This window comes from Rhincodon typus, chromosome 21 (assembly GCF_021869965.1).
Source record: "Rhincodon typus isolate 14 chromosome 21, sRhiTyp1.1, whole genome shotgun sequence".
NCBI classification, from domain to species: Eukaryota; Metazoa; Chordata; class Chondrichthyes; order Orectolobiformes; family Rhincodontidae; genus Rhincodon; species Rhincodon typus.
This window is the reverse complement of record NC_063352.1, coordinates 6,136,607-6,150,747: the sequence shown is the minus strand read 5'-3', so window position 1 is coordinate 6,150,747 and position 14,141 is coordinate 6,136,607. Positions and strand designations below refer to the sequence as shown.

The 14,141-nt window shown below is 37.9% G+C and overlaps 1 protein-coding gene across 1 annotated transcript in view; it reads left to right on the top strand.

The window, feature by feature from the left end:
- The first annotated feature begins 320 nt into the window (after positions 1–320).
- LOC109935637 (dynein axonemal heavy chain 3) overlaps positions 321–14,141 on the top strand; it is a 214,009-nt gene continuing 200,188 nt past the window's right edge. Inside the window, exons 1-4 of the mRNA XM_048609665.1 lie at positions 321–347; positions 654–755; positions 9,851–10,070; positions 13,366–13,435. Coding sequence (XP_048465622.1) covers positions 321–347; positions 654–755; positions 9,851–10,070; positions 13,366–13,435 — 419 coding nt within the window. The remainder of the gene's footprint in view (positions 348–653; positions 756–9,850; positions 10,071–13,365; positions 13,436–14,141) is intronic.

Sequence of the window (14,141 nt, the reverse complement as noted above, 5' to 3'; positions counted from 1 at the left end):
TCCGAAGTTGAAACCCTGTCGTCAAATTTTCTAAAAGTCATGTTTCCCACAAGTTAGTGGGAAAATGATAAAGTATAGATTCAGGAGCAAGCCTGATAAAATACCTTACTGCAATGACTTCACCGTTTGTCACTGAAGTATATAAGTTTAGAACTACAGAAAACTTTGAAGTTAAAGAGCATGGGAGATGGTGGCATAATGATAAGGTTATTGGACTTATAATCCAGTGACCCAGGCTAATGCTCTGGATGCTAAGGTTCAAATAGCACAACTATAAACAGTGAAATTTCAATTCAATAAATGAAATCTGGAATTGATTCATGACGCTGAAGCTAACATTGGATGCTGTAAACCCATCAGTAACATCCAATAGTGAAGGAAATCTGCCATTCTCAACTGGTCTGGTCTACATGTGACTCCAGACCCCAGCCACATGTTTAACTTTTATATAGCCTAGCAGGCCACTTGGTTCAAAGGGGATTAAGGATAGGCAGCAAATGACACCACATCCCATTCAAAATTATCAGCTGCTGCATCAAAAATTCTGATATATTACTTCTTAAAACGAGTTTTCCTAGAGTAGATTTATTAGTGAAGACTCTTGTTACACTGAATTATTCAGAAATAAATAACCCTCTTGTTGTTGATTTTAGTCACAGGATCTTCCTATACTTCACAGTAGTTATACAAGAGGCTTGCCTGGGTTACCACCTCTGCCTCCTAACCACTGTAGCGAAGCTTCAGAATTATATAAGGTAAACTAATTTTTGCAGAGAGTAAAGTATAATCTAAATGTCAGGTGTATCATTATATTATCATAGGTGAAGATCAGTTAAAGTCAATTTGTAGAAATAATTTGCCAGGGTATTGTGAAATGTGGTACTTTATGTTTAATTGACTAAGATATAATGTAACAATGGATTCATGAACACCTCATGAAAAGTTCTCATTTTGCCTCTGACATACTGGTGACTCCACAATACTTTCAGGCAGTCTTATTCATTATCTCACCATCTTGGCAATCTACGTCATTCTTTCATCACCCCATCATGTTTTTGAATTTAAGAGGTTATTTTACGAGAGAAAGGAGTTTGAAACAATTACTTTCAATGCTGGACACTTCAAAAACAGAATGTATACTTGGGACAACCAGCTAAAAGGTGGTTAATATGTTAAAAATAGGAAATTATTTGTTCCAGAGCCTGAACATTAAGTGATTCATTAGTTTGTCCTGATTTTCAAAAACATTTATTTGTGACAAAGGCTTTCAAAAATCAGAGTGACAAAACCAGAAAGAAAGCTTGTCTGGTTGCAAAGATGGTTAGATAGACAGAAGGAGGCTGCAAAAATGGTGTTATTTAACCAGAACAGAATGCAGAAACTTTATTATCTTTAAGCTCAATGAGATGACCCATCAAATTGGGATAACGCTGAGTGTTCCTTATTTTGTATAATTGCATGAACACAAATTGTACCAATTAAACTACGGAACTGTCATCATAACCTATTGCTTCTATGTTCCTCTTAAATGTGGAAGGAAAAGTTACATCAACCCAACTCAGTCTCAGTTTGAATTAATTTGGTCTGGCTTTGGAGAGAGTGAAGTCATACTTGGGCTAAAATCACATCTGAATCTCAACTCCCCTAAAATGCATTTTTATAATAGCTATTAGTAGCTGGAGACAACTTCCAAGAAGTAAATTAAAGTATCTGCGGCAAACAGGGTCCAATTTTGTTTTATTTTGAAGCTCCTCTTCAGGGATATTTTTGGTTTTTGCAGGCTACTTTTCCATTCTCACTAACCCATTATTAGGTAATACTATGATGTAACGTTACCTTCTGTATTTGTGTTGACATATTATGTGTTTGGACTCACACAGAAACAGAATTAGATGAATTCATCAATGTCTTCAATAATTGTCAATTCCACTGAACTTAAAGCCACAACACATAAGGAAAACATTAGTTACCACAGTATTTATATTGCCACAAGGCAACAGGCGACAGTTAGGAAAGGTCTTTAAAAAAACTGATACATATTTCTACATATAAAACAAAACTATCTTCCTAAACATGCCCACTGCAGACTAGTGAGGTACAGCTAGTGTGATTTCATTGCATATTCTCAAGGCTGGAATATTTTAACCAAGCAGTTGCTACCCTTTTTACTTCATCTCAGATCTCAAGCCGAAATATAATAATACCAATTGATGCAATGTTCATTTAATAGCACCCACTACAATCTTTCCCATAGAGGAGCTCCTGAACATATACAGCCATAAGCTAGAGATACCACATTACTTTGTAAATAATTCATTCCGTCAGTGAATTCAGGTTTTCCTAGTTCCTAGTTAGCAATGTTCATTGTTGACAGCTATAAAACAGTTCTTCTGCAGTCTCCTATCCTCTCCTAATTTGTTTGTGTTTTGTTCATACCAACATTTCTACCAAAGCTTTTTAAAAAAAATGTGTATTACCCGGGTGCAAAATGAATTTAAATTTAATTTGACTGGAAACAGGCTTCTTGGGTAAAGTTGCACATTGGTCATTTATAAGGTTTGATTTAAAAGATGTCAAGTTGAAATGTTGCTGATAACATTGTCTTTTGAAAGGCCCAAGAGTGATTTTTAATTCTTGGAAAGGTGTGAGGAGGTGGTACAAGTGGAAATTGCACAAGCTCTCCAAGGCTTGAGCCATGGGGGTCTCCCTGGTTTGTCGTGGTGGCCCATAATCTAACATGGGCAGAAAATACCAGCTGGCCAATGGATGTGAGAGAAACCTGAAGGGTGACTCACTGGCAAGCTGACAAGTTGTGCTTTCGCTGGGCAGGTTTTATTTTACTGGCCACAGTTAAACCCACAGCATGTGTGAAGGGAAGATGGAACTTCCTGGATGCCGGCTGGCCAGAATTAGACCTTCTAGCTTTTTGTGGCTGCTGGAGATTCAAACAACAGAAGCTAGTGGTTAGAAACAATATAAAAGTGGCCATTAATTTTTAGCCCAAGTCATCAGAGCTAGGGAATAAAAACATAATCTTTGAAAACTATAATCTAATGCAAAAAAAAAATAACATTTGGTTCAGGACCTGGTGGAGTAAACTATTAAGGTCTCACTTTTTATCCTATATAATTTACCCTTTTCAGTTGTTCCTATCGTTTTCAACTACCTTGGTTATATCTTGTACTATTTAAAATGAAGGTTGCTGCTAGGTATCACTTTTCTGCATTCAGTGTCAGCACCAAGAAACATTTTCTCAATTATAACACAAATGGTACGAAACAGAATAAAGCTCTGTCTTGTCTACTCCAAGAATCTGTCTTAATTCTAACCTAAAGATTTCAAAGTTCTACAAGTGAACAGCTGGGTCCTGTACTTCTACCATCAGTTCTGAGGAAGGACCACTCGACCCAAAACATTAACTCTGATGTCTCTCCACAGATGCTGCCAGACCTGCTGAGCTTTCAGCAATTTCCAGCAATTTAAATTTTCCTGTACTGTTGGGGATCATTAATGTAACCCCGTCACATGTCTGTGCAAGTGGAGCAGTGACTAACCTAAAATCTAATAGTACTTCTGACCAGAAGAAGCATTTTGTTTCAATGAAGTGTTTTGTCTGAAACTCTCCATATTTTCCCCTTTCAGATTCTAACTGACCCATGTGTATTTTCAGTGTCTCCTGATTTAATTGCAATGATTTTGAAGGGGGAGGGGAAGAGGGATTGTTGGCCATGATGAACATCAGCCCAGAGAAAGCAGTGTACCTGGAGAGTCCAGGCAATCTTAGTGAACGGAACCTTATTTGTTTAACATTTCTCCAATGCCAGCCTAATCTGCTTCCTGTGTATTGGGCAGGAGCAGGAATTTGGTTGCAGGAAGTTGCAGCTGTGGGAAATGTAATTGGGTCAGTTAGGGTAGGGGTCTGTGGATGTAATCAAGAGTGGGTACAAGAGGATGGGGAAACAAAGGGAGCCTGAGGCTGCTTGATGATCTCCTGACTCCTGCTGTTCCTCACCAAGAAAGAACCTAAAAGTCTAATATTTATTACTTTCCTTTTGGGACTCTTATGATGCACATTCCATCTCCTAGGTTTGTTTTTATTTTGTTAATTCATCAGATTTGGTTGTTGCAGGCTGAGTCAACATTTATGATCTAATTTCCCTTGAGAAGGTGGTGTTGAGTTGCTTTCTTGAACTGTTGCAGTCCATGTGCTGTAGGTAGACCCACAATGCTGTTAGGATTTTGACCCAGTGACACTGAAAGAATGGTGATACATTTCCAAGTCAGGATGGTGAGCAGTTTGGAGGGGTTTTGCAAGTGGTGGCTTTTCATATATCTGCTGCCTTTGTTCTTCTAGACGATGCTGATTGTGGGTCTATCTAAGGAGCTGTGGTGAGTTGCTGCAGTGCATCTTGTAGCTGCTACTGAGCATCAGTGGTGGAGGGATTGAATATTTTTTGGATGTGATATCAGTTGTCCTGGATGCTGTAAACTTCTTGAGTGTAGTTGGGGCTGCAGTCCTCTAGGCATGTAGGATCTTACCTGCCAACAAAATCAGCACAGCTTCTTCACTCAGGCCTCAGACGAAAATTGCAGATCAAGTCCTGGTGGACAGCGTGAGTGTAATCTGTATCTTTAAAGACGGAACTTTGGTATCTTCCTATGGTGGTCCCACCTGCCTTCCACAGAAGATCTGGATGTGGTGGGAAAACAACAGGATTGGTGGGGGTAAATCTCGGATTGCATTTTTAACTGCTCCCACCAGTGGTTTCTGCCAGCTTGGGGGGGGGCACTTAAAATCAGGGCCTGTGTTTCAGCACCATTCTATTTCCTGATGTGATCATCATAGCATAACATATTGCGCAAAGCAATGGTCACCATATGTTTGAATATTGACAAAGCTGAGTCGCAATAATTGAAGTTAAATTATATAAAAATTGGTGCATTGTTACTGAATAATTTAATAAATGTAGGTTATCATTGAAGAGTAATATATCATAATCTGATGTGTTTTCTTTCAATTGCTACCAGCAAAACAAATCTTACAAATATTATTTGTTGGAAAGATTCGTCTGTTCTTAAAAGAAACCTGATATATTATGGATTAGTGGTAAGCACTTGAAAACAAAAGATTTCGTGCAATTGAAATGTGATCCATCTATTGAAATGTCTGTTATTTGCTGTTAAGGATATAAAGATCTTTTGACTGTTGGATTTCCGGACTCCAGATTTGTATGGTCTACAAAAAAGGGATTTGTTTAAACTTTCAGTGCGTTGAGTCTTTAGAAGAGTGGAACACAAAATAAAAAGCTTTCATGTAAAGTTTTTTTGTTGCACTGCCGCTGTGAGCTGGCTGAAGAGAGATGTATCGATTCAGCATGTGTTATGTTTACATATTGACTGCATTTGCTAACACCCAAACCACATTTAAAAAGATAAAGGCTAGCAAATACACAAAAATGAAAGGAATTAATGAAAGTAAATGTTGACAAATGTAAAAAAAGGTGTCAATCAAAAGTGGATTGGGTGTTAATTTTTTAAAATCAATTTTTCTTTTGCATATGTAGCTATGCAGAATGAGAGATCAGAGGGGACCATGCATAGTCTGAAATTATTGGTGTCAACAAACACTTCATTATATATTATAAAACATGATTCTGTGCACATCTACTTCCAGTTTCTATGTTCACTTTTGTGGTTCTGTGTTTGCTTAACATGAATTTACCAACCTCACACCACAGCAGCTTTATTTGAAGTATATTGAGGATTGCTCAGCAGACATAATGACGAGAAAGGTTCAGCAACTGCTGTGACAGGAAAGAACAGCTGCATTTCCTTGGATACACACTGCAAAGTAGACTGTGCAAGGGCTGCTGGTCACATGTTCTACATCCTCGTTATTTATTCATCAACGTACTGTCTCTTAAAATCATATCACTATCTTTTGTAGAAAATAATTTGCTTTTCAAAATCCATGGTGAGTGAAATAACTCCACAGAGGCTGTTATCCCATCAAAAAATCGCCCATTGTTTACACATGCATAATACATGACACTGACCCTGCTGGCAGAGAGCCGGTTCTTAGAGTGAGCAGAACCCCTGACATTCCTGTTAATATCTGTCAGCCAAGTCTCCCTGATTGAACCAAGTTAACAGCCTCAATCAGGGAACTCATATTTTATGAGATCCACCTGGCTGATCTCGTTCCAGTCACGCATTGAGTATCTCCTCTGGTAATCCAGCCCACTTTACTTTTCAGTGTGTAGGATTGTCAACACAAACATCCATTACATTATAATTACAATTATATTGCAATCCCCACTATAGGTGTATGAATGCATCCACCAGCAGCTATATCAATTTGGGTTATGCTCAAGATTTAAAGTTCAATCCTCCAACGCTATTTTGTCAGGCTCATGGACATTATAAAGCATTCAAGCATACATTCTTAGGTACCTTTGTAAATTCCATGCAAGTCTCAGAGAAACTCACAAAAGGATTGTCACAATTTTACAGTTGTCATTGGCTAGTTAGTTTATTATGGAATACAATACAATGTACATTTATTTTATTCTTTTACTTGAACCCTCTTGTATGAGTTATTGTTTAATATTTTCAGATCTTCAAACAATTGTATTATAAAATTAACTCAGAAACATTTGAACAAAAGAGAATGGGTACAATCCAGTTTGCAAATTGGTATGAAATACCTCCTATGGAATTTGTCAGTGTACAGTGCCAAACATGTAGCATCAATGTGCTTTGTTTTCAGAGCCAATAGTGCAGTCAACTTAGTTGGATTTATTGGGTACATGTTGCTATGGGCACAGCCAATGTTCATTACAGCTGGGAGTCGGAACATTACTTGCTATTGGCAGATGAGAAGTTAATTTGGCCTGGTTATTACCTCAAACAGAGGAAACAAATATTTATCAAATTGTTTGGCATTTATCAGGACAATTTGTAAGAATAAATCTTGGTACCCTTGAATTTTTATTTTCGTGAATTATCCAGATGAGTGCGAGATGAAAATCTTTGATAAAACGTGTCTTTTCCTCACACTCTCCTACCAAATGACAAAACTGTTTCATAAATCTTAATAAAGCAGAGTATTGCAGATGTTGAGATCTGAAATAAAGACAGAAAGCACTAGAGAAACTTAGCAGGTCTGGCATCATCTTTGGAGAGAGAAACAGAATAATATTTCGATTCCAACATGATGCTCCTTCAGAATTTCCTAGTTGGATTTATCAAACCTTGTTAGGTACATTGAATGAACATTGTGAGAACCAGCCAGTGTTTTTTTTGCAACAATTGTGCTTTTTGATTCATATTTTTAACTTTTACACTACAGTTGTCTGTTACATAAGAACAAAGAAACATAGAAGATAGTAGCAGGAGGAGGCCATTTGGCCCTTTGAGCCATCATGGCTGATCTTCCAACTCAATAGCCTAATCCTGCTTTCTCTCCATAACCTTTGATCCCATTCATCTCAAGTGCAAATCTAGCTGCCTGTTGAATACATTCAATGTTTTGGCATCAACTACTTTCTGTGGTAATGAATTCCATAGGGTCACCACTCTTTGGGTGAAGAAATGTCTCCTCATCTCTGTCCTAAATGGTCTACTCAAACTTCCTCAGACTGTTATGGTGTTTTTTTTAAAAGCTGTGGAGCAGGATCAAGTCATCTGAAGTGAAACTGCCACTACAGCACACATGATATTACTTGTGAGGAAGTATAAGAGTACATCATAGACTGTTCTAGTTGACTGCGTGGACAAACAGGCCTTAATATTGTTTGAGACAACAAGGTGCAGGGCTGGATGAACACAGCAGGCCGAGCAGCATCATAGGAGCAGAAAGGCTGACGTTTCGGGCCTAGACCTATTGTTTCTTATGATTTTGTTTTTTCTCAATATTTGGAAAATGTTTCATTTCTAACAAATGCAGTTGCATTGTTAAACCCATAGTCTCAAGATTATCATCTGGCAGCAGCATGTTTTGGATTTTCTGCTGAGATTGTACAGTATAGGTCAAAGCATAGTGATTAAAAGTATTTTCTATTGAAATTTTGATTTATGGAATTCTAGTTTGTAGGTTTATATTTTTCCGTAATTTCTTTAATTCTTTCATTAGTTGCTGGTTCAGGGAGCTAGATGTATGTTATGGGTTATAGTTTTACGATTGATTTAGCTTGACATATCTTGGGCTAGGAATTAAACTTATTTTGGCACATATGTGTGTCCACTCCCTGTCATTTCAGAAGATGAGACTCTCAAAAGATTTACTCATTGTTTGAGTAATGGGTAGTTGTGAAGTCAGTTCACTTAGCCACAGCCTTAATACAATTTATGAAGATGTTTATCAGGCAATCAGCTTCTTATTATTTCTCCAAGCGAAAGTTGCATAAAGCAACTCTGCACTTCTTCCATGTGACAGGCCTCTCCACAAACCATTTTGGCTGTGAGAACAGAGGCAGCCATTTATGTCGTTTGGAAGCCATCCATCAGGGGACATCTATTCCCAAATGATTGCTGGAGGATATTTGAAGTCAGGATTTGGCCACTTTGACACAGTGCAGGCGCAGCAGCAGATAAATGCTGCTACCCACATCCATTAAATCTATCTGCAAACATGGCTGATCATTTGAAAGTTAAAGTGAGTAAATTATTTAGTGTCAGTTTTGACTGAGTGTTGACGTACAAAGTCTTGTGACCTTAAATTGTTTGCATGGTCATGATTAATCCCTTTCCACTATTCATTAAGATTTTGATTAATTTCTATTAAACTTGAGCACCTCTGATAAAAGACCATTTTGTCAAAGCCTTCTGTCTTGCGTGCATGAGGACAAATCACAAAAAAAATGTATTCTCTGTTCATTTCTCAAGACAATGCCTTGATTAATCAAGTCACCTTGTCTGATTTAAGATTTAGTCAAAGCTTGATAGTTAATTGTCAGTCCTCACCTAACTGATGTGTTCTCCATGTCAACACCTCTACCAATTAGACACCATCTGCCAACCAATCAGCATTCTCTTTTCATACAGTATAAAACTTGTAATCCTTTTACTTTGGTATTTATTGTGAATTGTCCTGATAAGTGCAAGACAACAAGCTAAAACAAAATGTATCTTTTTGTTTTAGCAATACTCAAATACTGCTACTACCAGTGTATTATTCATACATTAAACTATGTAACAGGCACTACTGATATGATCCATGTCATGGCTTGAAATTACATTGTTACCTTGGAAATCCAGGCATTGGCGGCTTTCGCCACTGTTGAGCTTTTCCCCTTTGCCAGTTAACAATGCCTTCGTGAAAGGCAAATAAAAATAACCTTTTCAATGTCTGGTATCTGAGTGATACTTTTTATTCACTCATGGGATCTGGACATTGCTGGCTGGGCCAGCTTATTGTCTGTCTCTAGTTGCTGTTAACTAGTCAATCAATTTGTAAAGGTTGGATAAGGACAGAAACCAGATCCAGCTAAACAATTTTTTTAACCTCTAGAGTTCTGAAGGATACAGATACTGCTGCACAGGTGTGGGATTCAGGTAGATCTTGCCATATTAAAAACATTTTATTATAATTTAGCATTTATTTTACAGAAGTCTGAATTTTCTTATAATATTCTGGAGCAGCCTTCGATGAACATTTATGTAATCACCAGTTGTTATTTCCAATAATTTAGTAACTAGGTGACAGTGGTACTTTTCTGTTTAGTTTTCATAATTGCACAATATTTTGTACATTAAAACCAGTTCATCATATTTATTTTTGCAGTATGCATTTGAACATTTTAGTGATGCTCAATCTTATCGAAGGTTCTGTAACCTGTTTGCTTTTTAGACGGTATTGCGTCATAGTCGTCATCCTCCCATAATGCAAGATATCTCATGGCCTTTGGCCATTCCATTCAAAGAGCAACGCTACTACAGAAGTCCAAGTGAATCAATTGGCAATAACTACACTCCAACAGCGAGCAACCTGAAGATAAAAGATTTGAAACACGCATCCCGGGCAGACAAAACAGCTACTGCAATGCCAGCTTGTGCAATGAGATATTATTGTATCTTTTCAATGAAGGGATGGTGGAATAGCACAAAAATGCTGAGTTTGTAGGTGCATTCTGGACATGTAGAAATGGCTGCTCAGAACTTTTGTCATGGCAGAACTTCAGGGAAGGACAATGTAATTCCATGTTATTTCAAAAGGAATAGAAAATAAAGATGTGCAGGTTCAGTGGGTTGGCCATGCTAAGTTGCCCATAGTGTCTAAGGATGCACAGGCTAGTTGAGTTAACTTTGGGAAATGCAGGGTAGGGGGATGGGTCTGGGTGGGATGCTCTTCAGAGGGTTGGTGTGGACTCAATGGACCGAATAGCTTGCTTCCACATTGTAGGGATTCTACGAGCTGCAACAAAGATCATTATTCAGTGGGATATTTGTCAACTGAAGACCACACAATAATAGTAGTAAAATGGATTGACAGAAAGAAAGTAGGAACTGCAGATGCTGGAGAATCTGAGATAACAAGGTGTAGAGCTGGATGAACTTCTGAAGAAGGGTCTAGGCCCGAAACGTCAGCCTTCCTGCTCCTCTGATGCTGCTTGGCCTGCTGTGTTCATCCAGCTCTACACCTTGTTATCTGTGAGAAAGAAAGCACAGTTTTAAAGTGTTTTACAAAAGAAGCAAATATGAAGGGAGTAAGGAGTTTTTCTCACAATGAGTAATTAGGGTAGGGAATGCGCTGCCTGAATATTCAGAGGAGGTAGGTTCATTTGAAATATTCAAGAGGCCATTGGATGATTAGTTCTATTTAGATAATGTGCAGGGTTATGGGCAAAACGCAGGAGATTGGCACAAAGTTCAAATGCTCAGAGAGTTGGTGCAGACACGGTGGCTGAGTTTCAGTTTCAAGTTTTCCCCCTCCTAGTGCTGGTCATAAAGTGGATTTTTTTTCACTGTATGAGCATTGAAAACGGATTGCATCCTGTTAATTTGCTTGGAACATGTTTGAAAAATTCTTCCACAGTTTTGGGAGCTGTTTGTTTTATTTAATCAACATTTTCATCTTTATTTTCTACTTCCAGAAAGCACTTCCTTCAAACAGCCCTCAGTATAATTGTTTGTTGTGCAAAATTTACTAGGAAAGACCAAAACAAAATCAACGACATTATCACAGGAAGCTGTCCAATAAATTGTGGCAGGATAAAAAATAAATCCATAGTCATTTACCCGTTCTTGAAGATGGATCTTAAAATAAATTGCATAAAATGAGCTTGCCATTAAGTTTAAGTTTTGGATTATTTAATTGTGAACCGGTAGTACAACTTGAGTATTTCTGAAAAACAGGACACATTTTGTCAAAGCTTTTTATCTTGCATTAATCAGGACAATTTGTAAGAATACCAAATAAAAGGAAAAGCAACAGTCATACTGCATGAGAAGGTAGTGCTGATTGGTTGGCAAGTGCATTCTGATTGGCAATACCTCTATCAATGGCAGTCACACTTGCCAACACAACCTCTCATACAACATGAATGTTGCTCTTCCTTTAGTTTGGTGTTCTTGCAAAGTGTCCTGATGACTGCAAGGCAGAAAGCTTTGACAAAATATGCCCTTTTTCAGCAATACATTTTCAGTAAAAGATCGATTTTTATTTTTAGAGAGCTTTCAAGACCACAGGATGTTCCAAAGCCAACAAAATACTTTTGCAGTTCATTCAATGCTAGAATGTAAGAAACATGGCAGCCAATCTGCACATGGCAAGCTCCCACTAATAGCAATGTAATTTCTCAATGTTAATTGAGAGATAAATACTGATTGGAACAACAAGAATAATTATTTTCTTTGAAATTGTATTATAGGACCTTTTGCAAGCACCATGTAAGGGCAGACAGGTTTAACGCCTCATCAGAAAGACAACACCAACCAAAGATGCATTTCCTCAGCACTGTCCTGGAGTGTCAGCCTGGACTTTTGTGCACAAGTGGGACTTGAACCCTTGAATCCAGAGCAAGAGTAGCAGTAATTGAACCACAGCCGATAGCCTGGGATTTCCTGCCTAATGCCCTCAAATTTTGAATGCTTTTATGTAAATCTTCTAATTTTGCTTCTAATTCATCTCCATTGCTGGACTCTATTCTTCCTCAAGAAGACCTTTAGGATATCTTTCTGTCTGAAAGCCCTGGGAAAGGGTTAGGTTGTGGCTTTACTGGAACTTGTGGTTCACATTTATTTTACACAGAAGCTGATTGTGCCCTAGAAATGCATCAAGTCACATTCTTTATTTGTTCCCAAGATATGGGCATCGCTGACTAAGCCAGCATTCATTGTCCATCCCTAATTGCCCAGAGGGCTGTTGAGAGTTAACTACATTGCTGGGGGTCCAGAGTCACATGTAGGCCAGACCAGATGAAGATGGTAGATTTCCTTCCCTGAGGGACATCAGTGAACCAGATGGGTTTTTATGACAATTGACAATGGTTTCATGGTCATCAGTCGATTCTTAATTCCAGATTTTTAAAAAAATTCAAATTCCACTATCTGACGTGGTGGAGATTTGAGCCCAGGTTGCCAGAACATTTGCCGAGTTTCTGAATTAATAATTTAGCGATAATACCACTAGGCCATTGCCTCCCCTGGACAGAACAATGTTCCAAATTGGAAACTGTTTTCTCTGTTATATTCATTGATGGCATGTGGGCATTATTAGTTGGTCCAGCATTTATTGTCCATCCCTCATGGCATTTGAGGGGGTGGTGGTGAGCCACTTTCTTGAACCACTGAAGTTCATGGGAGAGCAGTGGTGATAAAGACAACCTCAGTGCAATTAGGGAGGCAGTTCCAGGATTTGAACTCAGTGGGGCTGAAGGAATGGTGCTTTATTTTCGAAACAGGATGGTGAATGGCCTGGAGTGGTGCTTACGAGTGGTGCTATTCCCATGTATATGCTGGCCTTGTCCTTCTAGATGGTAGTGGCCATGTGTTTGAAATGTGCTGTTAAAAATCTCTGGATGAGTTGCTGCAGTGCATCTTGTGTAAGGTATTATGTGAAAGGGAAATTATGGATACAAATAAGCAAAGGTACTTACAAAGGTGCTTTTTTTTTCAATTGCAGTTGACTTAGATTATCCTCATTATTGAGAAATTGTTATATCCATAAACATGCTATTTGCTGACAATTGCCAAAGTTCCACTAGCGAATTGGGAGAATTCATGAAGAAATTCCCAGCTGAAGTCTTTTAATAGGCGTGTGTTCATGATGGTTCATAGTTCTTCCTAGCATTAGCTTCAGTTGAAAGAATGATGATCACACTAGTAACCTATTTTCCTAGATTAACCTTAACTGATAACATTCAGCCACAAAAGCACAACAGCCTGCTCTGAAGAAACGAAAACTTTCACTGAGAAGCAAGATCACTGATGAAAGGTAATTTGTCCTTTCATATCTCTTCCAACTTGATATTTTTTAAAATGGTGTTTATTTGCTTTATTGAAAACTACAGATGATTCTACATACCCTGCTGTGATAGCGGAAGTAAAGCTTACAGCTCTGTAACCTTAATTTTGTAACTTGTGTTTGCTGTTGGTGAGACTTTATCCCGGCAAATCACATCCTCATGCCTAGTGAGTGAGGTGGGTTCAAATGTTTTCATAAATGCAAGCCAAAAATGAAATAAAAGTGTTATTTTTCTTGTAGTCAACGAAGATCCTAAAAAAAAAATTTTGTCATCACATTGTTAAGTGTTATTTCAGAGCCTAACATTGTTTGCGGTTCGTAAATACTTATAGCCAAAATCTGTTGTCTTCTTTGATTGTCAAACAAGTGGTCACAACACTATTTAAGAGATTTTAATTCAAATAATGAAAAACCATCCTGAGATTTAACTTTGTTAACGTGCAATGGGATATTTTTTATCATGCAGTACACATTAGTTTGCTAACTAGGTGAAGTTAATTGATATTGCTTAAATTAGATAATACAGATGCAAATGACTGTCATTTCGCATTTGTTAGCCGTCAGAAATGTATGCTTTTCATAGCAGTCCTATAGGAGTTCTATAACTCGGCAATTCTTGTTCCCCTATGAATATGCTCACAACAGTTGTCTTTGAGTTGGAGTTAAGCATTTCTGA